Source organism: Myotis yumanensis, unplaced genomic scaffold (assembly GCF_028538775.1).
Source record: "Myotis yumanensis isolate MYYU_CA2020_CCGP unplaced genomic scaffold, mMyoYum1.0.hap1 SCAF_12, whole genome shotgun sequence".
Classification (NCBI taxonomy): domain Eukaryota; kingdom Metazoa; phylum Chordata; class Mammalia; order Chiroptera; family Vespertilionidae; genus Myotis; species Myotis yumanensis.
In genome coordinates this window covers 29,196,644-29,216,086 of record NW_027223763.1, presented here as the reverse complement: position 1 = coordinate 29,216,086, position 19,443 = coordinate 29,196,644, and the positions used below count along the sequence as shown (strand labels likewise).

The following is a 19,443-nucleotide window of genomic DNA, read 5'->3' as shown; positions in this document are numbered from 1 at the left end:
ACCAATGTACATGCCCTTGACCGGAATCGAACCTGGGACCCTTCAGTCTGCAGGCCGACGCTCTATCCACTGAGCCAAACCGGTTTCGGCATATTCACAATGCTTTTAAAAACTGGAAATAATCCAAATGTCCATCAGATCATAGCCATGCAATGGAATATATGACTCAGCAGTAAGTCATAAAGTGATAATGTACCAATATGGATGAATCTCACAACCTTATTCTAAGTCAAAGAAACCAAACCAAAAGACCACATATTGCATTCCATTAATATGAAATGTCCAGAAAAGATAAATTATAAAGACAAAAAGAGTGGGAGGGGATTGATTGTAAACAAAGACAGGGAATTTGTGGAAGTGATGAAAATTTTCTAAAACTAAATTGTAGCACTTGATAATAGTTTTTTACATATGATATGAAGAGAACAACATGGCAAAAGAAAAAATAGAATAAAATGAACATCAAAACTTTAAAATTTTATTTTTATGTGCTATATAAATAGGTTAATTAGCAGTATAACTAAATAGTAAGGCTGCCAGTCTCCTTCAGACAAATGAACAAACAAAACTTTAAAATTTTGAGCTTCAGCCGAAACCGGTTTGGCTCGGTGGATGGAGCGTCGGCCTGCGGACTGAGGGGTCCCGGGTTCGGTTCCGGTCAAGGGCATGTGCCTGGGTTGCGGGCACATCCCCAGTGGGAGGTGTGCAGGAGGCGGCTGATCGGTGTTTCTCTCTCATCGATGTTTCTAACTCTCTATCTCTCTCCCTTCCTCTCTGTAAAAAATCAATAAAATATATTTAAAAAAAAAAAAATTTTGAGCTTCAAAGGACACTGTCAAGAAAATGAAAAGAGCCCTGACCAGTTTGGCTCAGTGGATAGAGTGTTGGCCTGCGAACTGAAGCATCCCGGGTTCGATTCCAGTCAAGGGCATGTACCTTGGTTGCGGGCACATCCCCAGTAGGGGGTGTGCAGGAGGCAGCTGATAGATGTTTCTAACTCTTTATCCCTCTCCCTTCCTCTCTGTAAAAAACCAATAAAATATGTTTTTAAAAGAAGAAAATGAAAAGATGACCCACAGAATGGATAGAATATTTTCAAATCATATATGTGATAAAGGACTTGTATCTAGAATATATAAACAATGTTTATAACTCAATGATAAAAAGAAAAGCCAATTAAAAAACAAAGGATCTGCTCAGCCTGCATGGCTCAGTGGTTAAGCGTAGACCTATGAACCAGGTTGATTCCCGGTCAGGGTACATGTCCAGGTTGTGGGCTGTCCCCAGTGTGGGGCATGTGGGAGGCAGTCGATCAATAATTCTGTCATCATTGATGTTTCTCCCTCTCTCTCCCTTCCTCTCTGAAATCAATAATATAAATTATATACAATAATATATATATAATACAAATAATAAAGTAAAAGGTGCAAGCAACCCAAATGTCCATCAGTAGATGAATAAACAAAATGTGCTATATCCATACAATGGAATTGACCATAAAAAACAAAGTACTGATTCACACTGCAACATAGATGAACCTTGAAAACATTAGGCTGAGTGAAAGAAACCAGACGTAAAAGACCACATATTATATGAATCAATTTATATGAAGTATCCAGAATAGGCAAATCCACAGAAACAGAAAACACATTAGTGGTTGTCACAGGCTGGGGGCAAAGAGGATTGGAAGTGACTGCTAATGGATAAGTGATTTCTTTTGGGGGTGATGGAAATATTCTGGAAATAGTAGTGGTGGTAAGACACTGTAAATGTACTAAGGGCCAATGAATTGTACACTTTCGTTTGTTTTCAAGAGAACATTTATTGGGTAAATTACAGAGGTAGAAAAAGTAATTCCTAGAAGAAATGGGCTTAGGAAATGAGTTATGGAGGTAAAGGGCCCTTGGAGCTTGGGAGAAAGGAAGCCAGGTAACCTGCCTGGGGCAGGGAGTGGGAGGGAAAGCATGGGAGTCCTCCATCCTAAGGGTTTTAAGGATGATTTTAGGGGAGGTCCTTTGTTAGGCACCTGGGGCTTTCCATCTAGGTGACTTTCTGTACCTGGCTCATTGTCCTTGTTCTGTCTAATTGCATACTACAATAAGACCCCCTGCCTTTCCCTAAGGGAAGGTCTGAATTGTACACTTTTATTTTTTTCAATATATTTTTTATTTCAGAGAGGAAGAGGGAGAGATAGAAACATCAATGATGAGAATCATTGATTGGCTGCCTCCTGCATGTTCTCTACTGGGGATTGAGCCCCCAACTTGGGCCTATGCCCTTGACTGAATCAAACCCGGGACCCTTCAGTCCACAAGCTGACACTCTATCCACTGAGCCAAACTGCCTAGGGCCAGGCTATATACTTTTAAATGGTTAATTTTATGTTATGTGAATTTTACCTGAATTTTAAGAGAGAAAAAAATGAAGTAGTGATACATGGTACTATATGGATGCATCTTGAAAACATTATGCTGAATGGAAGAAGCTAGTCACAAAAGGCTATATATTTTTATGAAGTGTCCAGAATAGTGGTCGCCTAGGGCTGGTGGTGCAGGGGGAGACATGGAGGGTAATAGGAAAAAGTATCTAGTTTCTTTGTGGGTTGGTGAAATGTCCTAAGACTGATTGTAGTGATGGCTATATAACTCTGTGAATATACTAAAAATCATTAAATTGTATACTTTAAATGGGTAAATGTTATGGTAAATTGTGCCTCTGTAAAGCTCTTTTTTAAAATAAACACAATGAATTAGTGTGGAAGGGGCTCTTTGATGTCAAGTAAAAGGCAGGGATACAAATTTTTAATAGTATAAACCAGCGGTTCTCAACCTGTGGATCGAGACCCCTTTGGCGGTCGAACGACCCTTTCACAGGGGTCGCCTAAGACCATCCTGTATATCAGATATTTACATTACAATTCATAACAGTAGCAACATTACAGTTATGAAGTAGCAACAAAAATAATTTTATGGTTGGGTCACAACATGAGGAACTATATTTAAAGGGCCAGAAGGTTGAGAATCACTGGTATAAATCAATGTGCTAACAGGTCTTTCTCTAAAAGAATCTTGTAGATATTTTGGGAGAAAAGGAAACAGTGGTTGGCAGATCAGATTATCTTTAGGCTCCAGGGAAGGGGACTCCCAACAAAGAAAATCAGGAGGCGGGGATGTACCTAAAATCCTTCCCCTGTGTCTTGAAATGGAGAAAAGGTCTTTATTTCTTTTCACAAAGGCATTGTCTGCTCACTAAATGATGCCTGGGAGTTGTGTCCACCAGATTGAGGGAGGGTAAGGGACTTTTTCTAATTCATCTTATAGGCTAGCTGGGGCCAGCTTCTCCCCTTGCATTATTAAGTCTATCCCTGCCAGGATCTAATGTCCTATGCTCTAATTGCGTGAAACAGTACACTTTTTACCATCTTCCTATTTGACCTTTATTAGCACTAAGGACTGTTGGCCATTAATAATTAGGACTCTTGCCGAAACCGGTTTGGCTCAGTGGATAGAGCGTCGGCCTGCGGACTGAAAGGTCCCGGGTTTGATTCCGGTCAAGGGCATGTGCCTGGGTTGCAGGCACATCCCCAGTGGGAGATGTGCAGGAGGCAGCTGATCGATGTTTCTCTCTCATCGATGTTTCTAACTCTCTATATCTCTCCCTTCCTCTCTGTAAAAAATCAATAAAATATATTAAAAAAAAAAATAATAATTAGGACTCTTCCTTTAGCTACCACAGCAGTGAATGCCTTTACTGCACAAACACTGCTACTCAGTTTCTCTTCTTACCTTGTGAGGTAAAGGTAGATGTTATCCCACAGGTTTAACATCCACTCTTCTTTCAGTGGTCTTATCTCATCCTGTCCTGAGTACTCTCAAACCTCAAACCCCAGTCCTGACCCTTCTCCTCAGAGCCTGTTCCTCACTCTTTTGATGGACATCTCCACAGGGATTTCATGTCAGCACTTCCACCTGCTACAGGAGTAGGGAGGTGGATGGAGGACACAAGAGATAAACATGAGGAGCATTAGATTCATACAGTTTTGGCATCAAGTTAGGAATAATCAATGGGACAAAGTAGAATGCTTTAAGCTGGGCAAGTAGGTCTAATAAAAGGCAACACTGGTTGGGAAACTAGGGAGGCCTCCACAGAAGTGAAGGCAAAGGGTGTTCTGGATTGAAGCACACAGTAGAGGAGACAGCACTACTCAGGCAGTGAAAGTCTGTGTGCTCCAAGATGCCTGGGCTTGTGTTTTCAGCCATTTTTTTTTTTTAACAGTCAAAGCATGATTTGGGAAGAGCTGGGGGAAGTGAATACACACCACTGCAACTATTTCCCAAAGGTTCTTAGGTACAGCAGTTCTGCAGAACTGATCCCATCTGTGCCAGGTGGGAAGGGTGACTTACACTCCTGCTAGCCCATATAGGACAGTGGGGGCTTCCCTACATCTCAAACACACTCATTTACATTATTTTATTCCACTTTGGAGACCACCCCCAGTCCCAAAGATGCATTTGAAACAGGAGTTAAAGATCAAGCCCCACTATGCTTTTTAATTATAAAATAATAAAGTCCCAGATGCCAGTAGCTCCTGGCTGCATGGTGGTAAGAGGTGTGGCTGAGCCTCTCTTGCAGATGATCCAGCACCCTTACAGGCCAGACTAGATTGCTCTTCAGTTCTCAGCATCGCCAGGAGTCAACACCCACAGCCTAGGCTACCCACAGCCTAGGCTACCTCTGCTGGGCCAGAACTAGCTGTTGGAACCAGGAGCTCACAGCACCATCCACTCGCATCACCAAAGCTAGGCCCAGGAAAAGTCCCACGCTGCTCACAACGAAGCCCATGGCCTCAAAAATGAACCTGTAAAGAAAGGTGGAGAATATCAGGGGACACTGAGAGTAGGTCTAGAGCCTTTTCCCTGCTGAGGCAAAACCTTGTCCACTCTGGATGTTCATTCTTTGTTCCCAGTTTCACCCTCTATTTCTCAAGCAAAATCCACTCACTTGGGGGCGAACACCTTCCAGACCATGAGGTGCCTGCGGAGGATGGAGGCTGCCAAAGCACAGGCCAGAATCTGAGGGAGGAGAGGAGCCAAGTTACTTGGGAAGAGAAGGAGGAAGCAGGTCAAAGAGAGTTGCTGTGGGCCCCTGTGAAGAATGAGCGAGTAGGAAGTACTGTGTGCCAGTGGGAAAAAAACTGGGCTTGGGCAAACACTTGGAGATCTAATTCTTCGCCTGGTCCCACCATGACTCGCCGGATGATCTTGGGCAAACACTATCCATTTGTGCTGCTAACACTCAGGCTCTGCCTCCCAGGTGGAGGAAGATGTCACAATCACACCCCTGCCTCTGAAGGAAAGGAGGAGGATCCACGACCACAGCTTGGGAAAGAACCCTGGCCATCACTTGTTTTTTCCGTCAGAACACCAATGGAGTAATCTCAAATGCAACAACAGGGTCTACATCTAGCTCGTAGAGAGGAAACAATCTAAGTCTAGGTTCAAGTTTCAATACTGCCATTTGAGCTCCCTAACCTTGGGCAACCACTTCACTTATCTGAACCTCAGTCAAGGCTCTCTCCCAGGGTTTTGGCAAAGTATGAAAGAAGGAATGTGATGTACACACATGAGAAAAGGTCACTAATTCCATGATCTCCCCCCTGAACCCACCTGAATACCAAGGACAAAGAGGTACTTGAGGCCCAGCTGCAGCAGTGCTACATTAAAGTGGTGAGGCGCATCCCGGAGCCGCATCTCCATCAGTGGCTCCTCCTCCTCCTCCTCAGGCCCAACTCTGGCCTCAGCTTCATTCCCGTGGGGCTGCCGCCTCTTCTGGGACCCTTGGCTCTCACACAGGAAGGGCCAGAGCAGGAGCAATGGGCAACCTACTGCCTCAGAGGAAGGCAGGGCAGAATCAATGGAGGACCCAGGGTCCGGGCAACCTGGCCCTCAACCACCCTAGTTCACTCAGCCTCCAATTAACATAGGCCAAGGGGTGCCAGAGATCCAACAAAATTACATGTCCCCACTCAAATCCAGGGGGTTCCTTTCCTTCTGCAAAGCCAGAGTAAACAGTGGGAGCAAAGGAGTGAGGAGGTACCTGCAAAGAGGAGGTGGGAGGCAAAGGTGTTGGCTCCCACCAGCAAAGCAGGCAGCCAGGTAGAGGAGCCATGACCCTCTGGGAATCCCACGAAGGCCGCGTGCCAATGGATGGTTGGAAAGACAGGCTGGTGACCCGTGGAGTAGAAGGTCTGTGTGGCCATGAGGGCCCAAGCTGAGACTGCCTGCCATGGCACAGTAAAAGGACCTGGGGAAAGAAACATGCCTCTTTATAGTCCTATCCCATTTCCTAATCCATAGCCTACCGCCCCACGATCATATACTACTACTGCTTCAATGCTAATTCTCATACACACATGCCCATCACCCCAGCCTCCTATCATCAATATTCTGTTATTCTAATGCCCGCTGAGACACAAAACCCCATTACTCTAATCTGAACCCCTCTGTGGGCAATTTCTTTTCTCCCTCATATACACATAGCTCACTATGACATTATATACGGATAATTCACCACTCCCATGACTGGAAAATCAGAAAATGCACTCATGAGGATGCAGCATTTCCTTAAGAATGAGTCTTACAGTACGCCTTGTCTCCCTTCTTCATGAACCTTGCTGCCCCCCAGAGCTAATGGTAGGGATCAATTAGCTTGGTTACAGCAGATAAGAGAGAGAACATCACAAAGACCCTCCCAACTGTGTGAGGCAGGAGATCCTGTGTCAAGGTGAAAAACCTGAGGAGCAACACCAGCCTGAAAACAAACTCATATCCCTACTGTCCTTGGATTAATCAGGGCTGAGATATGTATTTACCAGAGGTAGTGATGGGTATCCCAGCAGCAAGCAGATGCAGGAGAAGGAAGCTCTGCAGAAACAGAAGCAGGAACACAAGGCTGATGCGCTCTGCGTGCAATAGCAGAAGTGGGAAGGCCAAGAGGGTGAGGGCCGTGACCATAGCAGCTGAGTAGACACTCCCCAACTGATAGGCAGCCACAGTCAGGGGACCCTGAGATTTGGTTCTCTCCAGCCGGCCCCGGATCTCCTCCTGCATATGTCGGTAGATTTGAGGAACCACATAATCCAGGTCAGCCTGAGAAGTGGGGGGGCCTGAGAAGGGAGTGAGGACAGTCCTCATCCTTGGAGCACCCATCGTCGCCTTTGCCAGCACCGTCACAGGCCTCCAGAGCAACAGCAAGAGCCCTGAAGCAGCCAACCCTGCAACAGCCCTAGGCAGCACAACTGATGCACCAGTCACCAGGGCTCGGAGACGTGGGGGTGCTTCATCTGCTCCCGATGACAATGCCCAGTAGGCAGCAGTGCCCAGGACCATTAGGGGCAGCCCCCAGCGCACAAAGAGCACAGGGGGCTCAGGGCTCTTGAGATTACCGTAGCGGCGAAGCCACAGGCGCACAGCAGCTAACAGGGCCACCAGGGCCCCCACACAAGCTCCATACCACAAATTCTTAGCTCGACCACCCACCATGGACGCCAGGGGACTCAGCCAGGGAGAGGAGTGGCAAGCAGGAGTCTCTTCAGGGCAGCGATGAAAAAGCCCAGCTAGCCTTATACACAAAAGCAACCCAACTCCAAGTCCCAGGGCATGCGTTCCCTTGTGCCGTGAGGGGCCTGTTTGGGCCGAAAAGCGGGGTATTGTGAGTAGCTTAGGTGGCAGTAGCTTGCCCTCCCAGTGAAGCTGGGCAACCAGGAGCAAGATAAGTGAGCCCAAAAGGAAGCGGATGGCCCTGGCCTCGGCTACAACAAAGCTATCAGAGAAGAAAGCAGCAAAGCGAATGAGCAGAAGTAATAGAACAGGCCTGGGAAAGGGAAGCAAGGCTGCAAGAGGCCTCTTGGACCCCCAGCCAGCCCAGGCTTTCCACAGAATATGCAGGACTGAACCCATTGCAGCCATAGCGCCTAGAACCACTGGATCCAGCTTTAGCTCAGTAGTTGCCAGAAGGCCAGCACACACTACAACCCCAGCCAGACCCCAGGCCACAGGTATTAGGAGGAGAGGGCGGAGGTAAAAGCCTGGGGATGTTGCCCACTGGGCTATCAGCAGGCAGAGAAAGCAGGCAGCAGCCAAAAGAGCAGCACCCCCTGCCATGCGGACCAGAGAAAACCGAGCCCACGACTCAATGCACATGGCCCGAACTCCCCGCAGGAACTCCTGCAGCTCAGTAATCACAGTCTGTAGTGCTGCTTCGGCCCCCTGGGGGCTCTGCAGAAGCCGTAGGTAGTCAGCAGAGGCCTTGGAGAAGAGGTTGTTCAGCCGATGAAACTCCTCAACTTGGAGGTCCTGTGCAGCAGCTGAGTAGGTGTGAAGAAATCGAAATACCTGGCAGAAAAGGTCAGAGGCCAAGGGGCACAGATCAGATGTTAGGACAGAGGCAAAGACAGGTATTACCAAAAAGGGTACCTAGAAATCAGGGACCCAAACTCTGTCCAGGACAGGAGGGAAGGGAAGGATAATGGAAGGAGGACATGGCTATGGAAGGTGAGATTAAGACTAAACAGAGGACAAGAGTGGGTCATTATGCTTTTCCCATGTCTGTCCTAGCTTAGTAACCTGGAAGCCCAGCCCATTACTTACCTGCTGGGCATTGAGATAGAGAGCTGTAGCTTGGGCCAGAGCAGAGGAATGAGGCTGGGAGTCTTCAACCGCTGAGAACAGCTCAACCATCACCTCCCCGATGTTCCCAAATGGGATGGGCAGGCCCAGAAGCAGGGCCAGCGTAGGCACAAGGCTGATTTGAGGAACTACCTCTGGCTCCTAGAGGAGAAGGACGGGGGTCAATAGGTTCACCATAGAGCTGAAGTCAGTGTTTGGGATGGGAGACATAAGGGTGTAGGTAGGAAATGAGAATGGGGGATGCCAAGAGGTCATCAACTTGAGGCCTAAAATAGAGGCTATTATCATGACAAGGGTTGACAACCTGGAAACCAAAGCACAACTCAGGCCTCACCTCTGGTGGGGCCCGCAGGAAGAGAGCTGTGGGGCTGTACAGAAAAAGGGCGGCCGAGATCTCCAGCTCACTGTCCCCTCCATGGTCCCCACTCTTGGTCATCCCGTGGTCCCCAATCACCACCAGCAGTGTGTCATTCTCCAGGCGTTCGACAATTCCCCTGGGGGCCAAGAATGTGTCAGGAGGTAAGGATGGATAAAGATTTTTCTCAGGGGCCCATTCACCCCCAGCCACAATTTCCATTATTAGGACCTAGAGCAGTGATGGCGAACCTATGACACACGTGTCAGAGGTGACAAGTGAACTCATTTTTTTGGTTGATTTTTCTTTGTTAAATGGCATTTAAATATATAAAACAAATATCAAAAATGTCTTTATTTTACTATGGTTGCAAATATCAAAAAATTTCTATATGTGACACGGCACCAGAGTTAAGTTAGGGTTTTTCAAAATGCTGGCACGCCGAGCTCAAAAGCTTCGCCATCACTGGCCTAGAGAGATACCTCTTCAGTAATAACCCTATTGCCCAAAGCCACACACTAAACTACTCAAGATGGATGAGACCCCTAGCTTCAGAAAATGGCCTAGAGAAGACAGATCCAACCAGGAAAGAGGCTCCAATGTAAGGACTTTTCCTCTTGGGACCACTTATCCTGAGATTCTCAGACACAAACCCCATCTCCCAGCCAATATCCCACACTCACTGGATCACCTGGTCCATTTGGCTAAGTTTCTTGGCCATTTCAGGGTGGTGAGGTCCGTGCTTGTGACCACAGTGATCCACACCCAGGAAGTGAGCAATCAGCACGTCCCATTCACCACTGTCCACTGTGAAGGGGAGAAGACTGAGCACAGGGGACTAAGGCCCACTCCTCAAACCCAGCCAGGCTCTGGTGCTCCTATGTCCAGGAGCATCAAGCCCAGGCCACTGCACCCATTGGAGGCTCAGAATCTGAGGACTGAAGCAGCCCTCCCAGCCCCCACACTTAGGCCTGCCTCTGGCCCTATGCTCACTGGTTGGGTAGAGATGTTCCATGATGCCATTGTCCACTGTGTGTAGGTCTCTGACATTGAAGGAGGAGAAGAAGAAAGCCTGGGAGAAAGCTCCAGGAAAAAGATCTTTCCAGGTATCATCTCCCATGAAGACCACACGCCTTCCTGCAGGGGCATGAGAGTGGGTCACAGCCTGAACAGGGCAGGGGAAGAGAGGAGAGGAGGCCCTTTAAAACCCCATCAGAAATCCCAACCATGTACTTTAAGGCAAAGAAATCCCATCCAGCAATTCTTTATCCTTCAAAGTCTAAAATTTTCTGCTAGGAAGCTTTTCCTGATAACCATACTCCACCCAGACCTCTCACTCCTTGTTCCTACAAAAAGTTCTGCTAGTTCTCAGTCTCTGGCTATCTCTGCTGCTGTTTTTCCTGGGTGTGTCTTGCTTTTTCCAAGTCAATGAATGGACAGACAACTTGTGACACTGTCCCGATCCACATCTTCTCCTCTTCGTCTCTGTCCTGCTCCTTTACTGAGAGCGCGCCAAAAGTAAAACCATACCCCATGCACATTAGGAACTTCAGAAGGGCAAAGCCTAGACTTGTGCTCCCTGCATTCAGGAACCTGGCCTCTTTCTCCCCGCTCCCCCCCTCCCCCGCAGCAATGCCAAGCATGCAGCTAGACACCTGAAGTTCTTCTAAAGAAGAAACCTGTCAAAGTACTTCTAGCCTCCAAAGAGGCCTAGACTGACCTGCACTGGTGAGCTGCTTAATGAGATTGTCTTCCACTATGGCGTAGCTGGCAAAGTTACTGCCAGCATCAATAAAGGTAGGCAGTGAGCCAGTGGTGAGGGCCTTCAGGCGCTGCATGGTCGTAGTGGGAGGGTCAGCCTTAGATTGGTAGAGCCTGGCATGGTGGGGCTGAGTCTCCAGGATCCTCTGCAAGGAGCCCAATTTGCCCAGGAAGGGCAGGGAGACGGAAGGCTCCCCAGGAACGTGTGAGCGCTGTGGCTGGGCGAAGTCAAATCTCAGAGCATCTATCAGCACCAACACAACCCGGGAGAATCGGGAAGCCATCCAGCAGGCCCCGGGCTCCCCCTGGCTCCTCCATGGCAGAGGCCCAGGGCCTGGGGGCTCTTGGCAGCTGCTATGGTTGGTGAGCTCCAAACGGGTGAGCAGGAAACCACTGGTGAAGAGGGCAATGCCAGCGTAGAAGAGGAAGCAGACCCAGACCAGGAAGAGCAGCACCGAGGTCTTCTGCATCCTAGTGGTGGCGGCCGGGCAGAGAATGCATCACTGTGGGGCAAAGAACCATTGGGTATTCTGGTGCCTCAATGAAAGCCCAGCTAGAGTCACTTCCTCTTGGAAGCCTTGCTGAAGATAAAGCAGTTCCATAGCCAACCCAGGGCACTGTTCCTCTCCACCAGGGACACCAGTGCTTCTGACGGTGAGGTCTGTAGGCTGGGCATCAACCTGGAGTGGCCATTTAAAAGTGTTGATTCCCTGGCCCCCACCCCAGATCTCCCGAATCAGGATCTTTGGGAGCGGGGCACAGGAATTCGCACACGGACTCCAGGAGACACTAGTGATGAAAAGCAGTCCAAGTGGTAGACTGCTCGCGGACAGCCCGTTTCTCCACCTCACCTTGCCCACCTCAACACCCCTGGGTAGTCAGGGCTCGCAGTCTCCGGGGATCCCTGCGGGACAGGCTGACGGCGCTGCCTGGCGGGGCCGAGGGGACGCAAGGGAGCAGTCACACCCGCTTCCGGAAACCCAGGATCGCCGGACCGGGGCGCGACCTCCTCGGGGCCGCGGGGCAGAGCCGGTGGGGTCTAGAGGCGGTTGGGCCTCGCCGGGAATCCAGTCGTCCGAACGGCTCTGCGTCCTCTGGTGGTTACTCGGCCTCCGCCTAGAAAGCCTAATCCCAGTCCTGGGCACCTAGGCTGCGAGCTGGTGGAAAGTTCCCTTTCCTCGAGGAGAGGGCCTCGGAGCCCCTAGCTCACCTTGAACGGCGCCCGGAAGTGCATCGGCGGCGCCTGGGTCTTGAGACCACAGAGGTGCGCGCGCCGAGCAGAGCGGCCCGCGGGGCCACATCGCCATCTGCCGGCGCCTACGAGCAAGTTCGGCAAGGAGCGCAGGGCTGGCAAGACGAAGTTTGATGTGAGATTGTAGTAGTTTAGTAGTATTGGGTACAAGAAACAAAGTTAGGCAAATTCAGGGAACCGCTGTCCCTTCTTGGTTAAGACTAAGAGCTAGGTCTCTGAGTCAAACCGCTTAAACCCTAGATCCTCCACTCACTGTCATTATTGGATGTTACCTCATCTGTAAAATAGGGATATATGGTATTTGCTTTCCCCATTTCCCTTAGCTGACTCCAACTGATAGATTTTATTATTCCCCCTCTCCAAGTCTCTCACTGAATCTTACAACTCAATAAAAGGCAAATAATACCATCTAAACATGAGCTAAGGCCCTGACCGGTTTGGCTCAGTGGATAGAGCATCCGCCTGCTGACGGAAGGATCCCAGGTTCAATTCCAGTCAAGGGCATGTACCTTGGTTGCGGGTACATCCCCAGTAGGGAGTGTGCAGGAGGCAGCTGATCGATGTTTCTCTCTCATCAATGTTTCTAACTCTCTATCCCTCTCCCTTCCTCTCTGTGCAAAAATCAATAAAAATATATTTTAAAAAATAAAAATAAAAATAAAAATGAGCTAAGGATCTGAATACACATTTCTCCAAAAATATATAAATGACCAATAAATACATGAAAAGCTGTTCAGCATTAGCCGTCAGGGAAATACTAGAGATATATATTATAACACTAGGATGGTTATAATAAAAAAGACAAATAGAAAATATTGGCGTGGATGTGGAGAAATCTGAACCCTCATATACTGCTGTTGGGATGGAAAGTAGTCTAGCAATTCTTCAAAAAGTTAAACATAGATCCAGCAATTCCACTCCTCTGTACACACCTAAGAGAAATGAAAACATATATCCAAACAAAAAAGTGCACATTAATGTTCACAGCAGCATTATCCATAATAGTCCAAAGGTGAAACCTACCCTTATAACCTTCACTAATGAATGGATAAACAAAATATGGTATATCTATACACTGTAATATTGCTTAGCCATAAAAAGGAATGCTACTATGTGGATGAACCTCAAAAACATTATGTGAAAGAAGCCAATCACAAAATAACACATATTACATTATTCCATTTATATGAATATCTAAATCTAGAGAGATAGAAAGTGGCTAGTGGTTGCCTAAGGCTGGGGGAGAGGAGAGTGACTGCTAATGGGTACAGGGTTTTTGTGGCAGGGTGGGGATGAGGGAGCAGTGGTGAAAATGTTTTAAAATTGTGGTGCTTGTAAAACTCTGAATATGCTACAAATTACTGAATTTACACTTTCAGTGGGTGAATTGTATTGTATGTGAATTACATCGCAGTAAAACTACTGTTAAAAGCCAAACATCTCTCTCTGGTTTTTCATACCAGAGTAGAACCTAAGTTCTTGTAGTGGCCCTACGTGTGTACACACCAGCTCCCCACTTCCCTGATTCATCTAGGAGTCACTTCTGTTTCCTTAATTCTGTTCCATCCACTACAGCTCCTTTGCTCTTCCAGTTATAAGACAGAGATGCTCTGCCTCAGGGCCTTTGCAATCAATATCGTCAGCTTTCTTCTCAGATGCCCAAATTCACTCCGATTCCTCTCATCTCCACGTCTAAATGCAAATGTAACATCAGTGAGGCTTCCTGGAACCCTCTATTTAAAATTACAGGCCCCACCCCCACCCCTTAACTCCCCATCTTCCTTCCCTTCCTTAGCACAACTCACCAGCATCTGAAATACTATACATCTTATTAATGGTTTGTTCCTTCCAAATAGAATGTAAGCTCATTGAGATCAGAGAATTTTTTTTCTTCATTACTATATCCTTGGTGTCTGGCATATAGTTGGGGTTCAATAGTTACCAAATGGATAAATGAATAAATTCTAATTCAGAAATATGTCCAGTTATCCCTCCACCTCCATCCTGATGTTCAGGCCTCATCACCCTCTCTGGGATCACTGAAGCAGCCTTCTTAGTCTGTCCAGCTTCCCATTTCTCCTTCAAATCCCCTGTCCATATTGCAGCAAAACAGCTATTATCTAAAACACTAAGGTAGTTACCTGAATCTTCTTCAAGTTCTTCATGGGAAGTGGGAAAAACCCTTCATGGGCTCTCCTACCCCCTGCTTAACGGGTAAAGTCAAACTCTTCAGGACTCTGTGATTTGGACCTTGCCATATAGTCACATCCCCCTAACAGCCCATCTTTGAGGCACAGCAAATTACTCTGAGTGTTCCAATTTCTCTGGAGCTGTGGGCCTTAGCATCTTCTAGCCCCAAACCCCAGCTTGGTGAATGCATTAATCTTTCCATCCTGAACTCAATGGCAGAGTTGGCAACGTTGCTGCCCACATGCTGACATGCTTTTCTGTCCAGTATCTCTCAGCCAGAATTTTCCTCCATTACAGCACTTATCACTTTGTATCTCTGTGTGCTTCCTTGTTCGTCTCCTCTCCCTGGCCTGGTACTCTGTGAAACCAGGGGCTGCTGAGTCTCGGTTGTTTTTGTAAACCATGTCTAGCACTGAGCTTGGCTCGATGTAGACATCATTAAATGTTTTTGAATACATGAATAAGTGTCAGTCTCCCTGAAGACCCTTTAGGCATTCAGCAGTACTACCCTGCCAGAGCAATCCTCTTTGCCATTAAAAATCCCCCCAAACACCTGCTCAAATTCACAGCCCAACACTTGGCAGGAAGGAACTATCCTACCAGCTGGCAGTTCAGTGAACATGTGGCTTAATCCTTCCACCCTATCCCACAGCTTCTGCTGAAAACAAAAGGGTGATTTTCTATTATATCAGATTCATTCTTGCTCAGAGGATTGGCTTCCAAGACCTGAAAGGACTAGAGGGTGGGAGTGAACATCCAAGGAAAACAACAATGATTTTCTCAACTTCATTTCCCAATCAGAGAGGACAGTTTCTGGTTTATCACTGGCCAGTTTATTACATGATTGAAGTTCAAATAAAAAAATAATAACCAAATTCTCAGCAAAGAGGCTAGAGCCAGAGTGTGGGAGTGCTGCTTCTCTGTCCCAGCCTCTTTGGCCAAGCCCAGCTCCATCAACTCAGCTTGACTCGATCAAGTTCCTCAACAAGACTTGCATCTGTGTCCTGGACATCTCTGCTGTTCCCACGGGAGACTGAGTCCTGGGACCCTGGTACTGGGGCTTTGGTGAGGGCCCCATACACACCCATGGCCTGAGAAGAGGAAGAGAGAGCCATCAGGACATATGGCAGAAGGGATATCACAACCCACCAAAAGCTAAAAAAAAAAGGTGGGGCTGTGGTTAGTCGGCTTGTTTTTCCTTTTTCCCTCTCTCAAAAGTCAATCTCATAAGCTTTGGAGTCAAGTTCTAGGAATTTTACAAACTACCAGAGCAGGGCCACCCTCAGAATACTATACAAATATCTGGGGGGTGGGGAGGTGGGGGGGAAGAGTCTTAAGAGCTTCCCTATCTCAAGGGATGAGGGGGGTAGCTCATCCTTACAGATTCATTATCTACAGGAAATGAAGGGAGGTCTAGATCAAAGGGCACTCTGAAAGCCTCGAAAGAATGTCAAACTCATAGCCAGCGGGCCGAGAGTTTGACATGCTTGCGTGTGGTAATATAAATGGTGCTGGTGGTGGTAGGGTCTCAGTCTCTGGCATTGGTGCTTTGTGCCAGATCCTCAGGGCACGCTAACCTGAGCCACCATACTGGTGACATCGCTGGGGTTGGAGGGCAGCAGGATAGTGTTGGAGTCCTTGGCCAGTTTGGAGAACGCGCTGACATACTGCTCAGCCACAGTCAGTGAGGCCGCTGCATCTCCATTCTGTGGCCACAGGAGGGATACAGTCAGAGATCACAGACTTAGAGAGGGTGTGGGGTGGGGAGGGGGAGTGGAAAGGAAAAGTCAGGTTCCTGGAAAGAGGATATGCATATCACCAGAGATCATATAACCTGGCTCCATAAAACCCACAAAGGCAGGAACTTCTCCCAAGGGCAGATAAGAGAACCTTTTCCACTGTCAATTTCTGTCTCCCACTCCCACCGAGGGGCCTCTCACGTGTTGTGTCAGAGCTGCAGCCAGGATGCGAATAGCTTCAGCTTTCGCTTTGGCCTTGGCCAGAACTGCACTGGCTTCCCCTGGAAGAAAAGAGACAGAACTAGACCCATGAGGTGAGGTGACCCCATCCCCCCAAGCTCCTGCCCCAGAACCCACCCTCAGAGACCCGTGCCCTGCTCTTCCCTCAGGCTCTACCCTCTGCTGACCTGCTGCCTGATTTATTTGTTCAGCCTTTTCTGCCTCCGAGGCCAGGATCTGTGCCTGCTTCTTTCCTTCTGCCACATTGATGGCTGACTCTCGGGTCCCTTCAGACTCTAAAACTGTGGCCCGTTTCCGCCGCTCTGCCTCCACCTGCAATCCCACAGCAACACCAATCAACAAGAAATCAGAGTAAAACTCTTACACAGACCTGCAACTGTACCCATCACAATAGGGGAGTCCAGGTTCCCATACAAGCAGAGCATGGGAAGCCCTCCCTGGGCCCTACCTGCATCTGCATGGACTCTTTCACCCGGGGCGGCACGTGGATATCCTTGATTTCGTAACGGAGGCAGCGGATGCCCCAGCAGTCGGCAGCCTGGTTGATGGCATCCACAATGTTAGCGTTCAGGGACTCCCGCTCCTGGAGGAAGAGAGGTGTAAAAGAGGTATAAGCCTCAACCCACTCATCAGGGGTCTAAGCTGAGAAGGATCTAGGGTTGATCTTGACCCCCAGAAAGGACTGAAGAGTGCGAAGCCTATGTCTTCAAACCCTAACTCTGGCTCAGATCCCCTTACCCGGAAGACTTTGTCGAGAGAGAGTTTGCCAAGCTCTGATCTCATGGTTGTCTGAGCTAGCTGGGTGACAGCATATTCAGGATCCTCCACACCGTAGCTTGCCTGAAAGGAATATGGACAGTGTAGGAAGCTTGGGTGCAGGATTTTAGTGAGGAGAGCACATCAGGAGCTGAATAAAGCAGAAGACAGATACCTTGTAAGGATCCATGATGCGCAGGTAAAGGACTCCATCGATTTGCAGAGTTACATTGTCTGCAGGGCAGGAGCAGGAGAGAAAAGGAGGAAGGTCAGACCTCCAGGTCCCAATCAGCTCCTTCTCCTAAGCTCTGGGTCTCCAGCAACCACATCCTACTGGCCTCAGAGCACCCAAGTCACCCTGCACCCCTCACCGAGAGTCACAGCCGACTGCTCAGGCACGTTGATGACAATTTCCTTGAGACTCTGCACATATCGGATCCGGTCTAACACAGGGATGAGCACGTTCAGGCCCTGGGAAGAAGAGTCATGGGTCTTCAGAAGGATGTGGGGTTGGTATCCAAGCTAGGCCTGGAATGGGTTGGGAATCAACAAATGGGCATGCCCAGAAAAGCAGAAGACTGGGGGTGTCAATGGTAGGGAAGCCCAAGAGAACAGGAATGAGAAGTTTGTCCTCTGAATGGATGGGAGAATCAAGGGAATGGGGGCCAGCAGAGTCTATCTTTCTCCTTGCAGAGGGTGGAGCTGGGAGTGGGTAGGGGGGAGTCCCGCGGATGGAGGTTGCTAGGGCAACAGGAAGAGGTGGGAGCATGGTTATGACGGTCAGCAGCCTGGGCTCCGGCCGGTCTGGCCTAGGGAGTTGCAAGCCCAAGGTGAGGGCAGGTCCCCAAGAGGTACTCTCATCACCACCCCCGCCATGTCGTGAGGGAACAGGGAGTCAGGCTGGCCCAGGGTGAGCAGAAGAGGGTCTCACAGGCTCCAGGATGCGGTGAAATCGGCCCATTCGCTCCACCACCCAGGCCTCCTGCTGCGGCACAAAGAGCACCACGGTGTTTCGGGGCAATCCTGAGGAGGCACGGCGCGGAGCGCGGCCAGAAGCCTGCAGGGAACCCTGCAGGGAAGACGGGGGTTAGCGGACATCCCGGCCAGCTGGGCGCCGGTTCGGGAGGCATCTTCCTACACCGCCCGAGAAGGGCTCACGTGGGGGCCATGACCTCTGACCCCAGCTTTCGAACCGAACTTGGAATCCCTCTCCTTCCCTGATCAGGACCCGGGTGATCTCTAGCCCAACCCTTGGAGAAGGCTGCCTTGTTCCTACCCTCAGCAAAAGGGCCCCGGTGCCCCGCGCCGCGCGCGCCAGCATTTCCCACGGCCGTGGAGACCTCCGGAACCAACGAGATGCGGAGCAGAGCGGCCGCTCTAGACTAGAGGGCGGACCTCCGCCTTTTTTCCTCCTGTATTTCCACTCCTCCGGATGCACTTCCGGTCGCCTCTTGGCTCCCTCACTCATTTCACACTCAGCCAATCAGCGTTTACGTGGCAGAAGCGTGCTTCAAGGTGTTTCCTGGGAAACGCAGACCTAGAGAGGGCCCAAGGGTGGAGCTTGTTATGGTTCTCGCGGATCCAGGTGAAGATCCCCGGCGCGGGGACCAAAATGAAGGCTATTTCCGTGTGTTGGTGGCCTAGACACACCTCCCACCGAGTTCTTACCCCCACAAGAGAGAGACAGTTTACTCTTCTGAACTTCTAACCGCGTCCATCGGTCACCATAACGACCAGGGTATTGGAGCTGACTGGTAGCCACGGTTGCCGGTTGCCATAGTGACATTCTCTGGCAGTCCTGCTGTGATATACCCAGCCCTCCCACCGGGGACTGACCCCATTCCTGTTGCCATGGTGACTGGGCCTAACATTGACCGGTAATTGGTCTGAGGTTTCCCCCTTCCCTCTTTTCCCAAGGCACCATAGCTTTTTCTACCCCTTCCGAGTCGGGGCCTATCAGGTCTGATACCCTTGCGTAGAGTCCAGCAGAGCCCTGGTTCAGCCTTGTCTGGAACATGTCACCCTGCACACATCCCTGATGCTCTGGCACATCCTTTGAGAGACTTGCATATTGACCCTCATTTTATATATCAGGGCAACAAAGCTCAGAGGGGCTAAAATCATTAAGAGAACTAGTACAAAAATTCATGTACACAGAGAGTTCAACTTTTATGACTAAATCTTCCCTACCTCCTACCAGCCGTGGGCAAACTACGGCCTGCGGGCCAGATTCGGCCCATTTGAAATGAATAAAACTAAAAAAAAAAAAGACCATACCCTTTTATGTAATGATGTTTACTTTGAATTTATATTAGTTCACACAAACACTCCATCCATGCTTTTGTTCCGGCCCTCCAGTCCAGTTTAAGAACCCATTGTGGCCCTCAAGTCAAAAAGTTTGCCCACCCCTGTCTAACCCCATTAACTGAAAAAAGCAAGACGGGACCCTGAGGCTCTGCAGGA

At 49.0% G+C, this 19,443-nt stretch overlaps 2 protein-coding genes across 4 annotated transcripts; both read right to left on the bottom strand.

Annotated features, from left to right (window-relative positions):
* Positions 1 to 1,588: 1,588 nt before the first annotated feature.
* Positions 1,589 to 12,026, bottom strand: PIGO (phosphatidylinositol glycan anchor biosynthesis class O). 3 transcript variants are annotated; one of them, XM_070431286.1, is made up of 11 exons: positions 11,655 to 12,026; positions 10,763 to 11,306; positions 10,036 to 10,179; positions 9,726 to 9,849; positions 9,022 to 9,181; positions 8,649 to 8,828; positions 6,872 to 8,393; positions 6,097 to 6,303; positions 5,667 to 5,884; positions 5,002 to 5,072; positions 1,589 to 4,858 (listed from the first exon to the last, which is right to left on the bottom strand). In XM_070431286.1, the coding sequence occupies exons 2-11, from the start codon at positions 11,271 to 11,273 to the stop codon at positions 4,729 to 4,731; spliced, it is 3,267 nt and encodes a 1,088-aa protein (XP_070287387.1). In that variant the 5' UTR covers positions 11,274 to 11,306; positions 11,655 to 12,026; the 3' UTR covers positions 1,589 to 4,728. The 3 variants fall into 3 exon arrangements, with proteins under 3 accessions (XP_070287387.1, XP_070287388.1, XP_070287389.1); XM_070431287.1 differs by having other exon boundaries at positions 11,664 to 12,026; XM_070431288.1 differs by lacking the exon at positions 11,655 to 12,026 and having other exon boundaries at positions 10,036 to 10,207; positions 10,763 to 10,850.
* A 3,029-nt stretch (positions 12,027 to 15,055) lies between these two features.
* On the bottom strand, positions 15,056 to 18,344 carry STOML2 (stomatin like 2). Its single transcript, XM_070430120.1, has 10 exons — positions 18,257 to 18,344; positions 17,912 to 18,049; positions 17,352 to 17,451; positions 17,156 to 17,214; positions 16,963 to 17,064; positions 16,673 to 16,807; positions 16,392 to 16,536; positions 16,186 to 16,265; positions 15,823 to 15,951; positions 15,056 to 15,336 (listed from the first exon to the last, which is right to left on the bottom strand). Exons 1-10 carry the CDS (start codon positions 18,299 to 18,301, stop codon positions 15,199 to 15,201), a joined length of 1,071 nt encoding a protein of 356 aa, XP_070286221.1. The 5' UTR covers positions 18,302 to 18,344; the 3' UTR covers positions 15,056 to 15,198.
* Between the last annotated feature and the right edge of the window lie 1,099 nt (positions 18,345 to 19,443).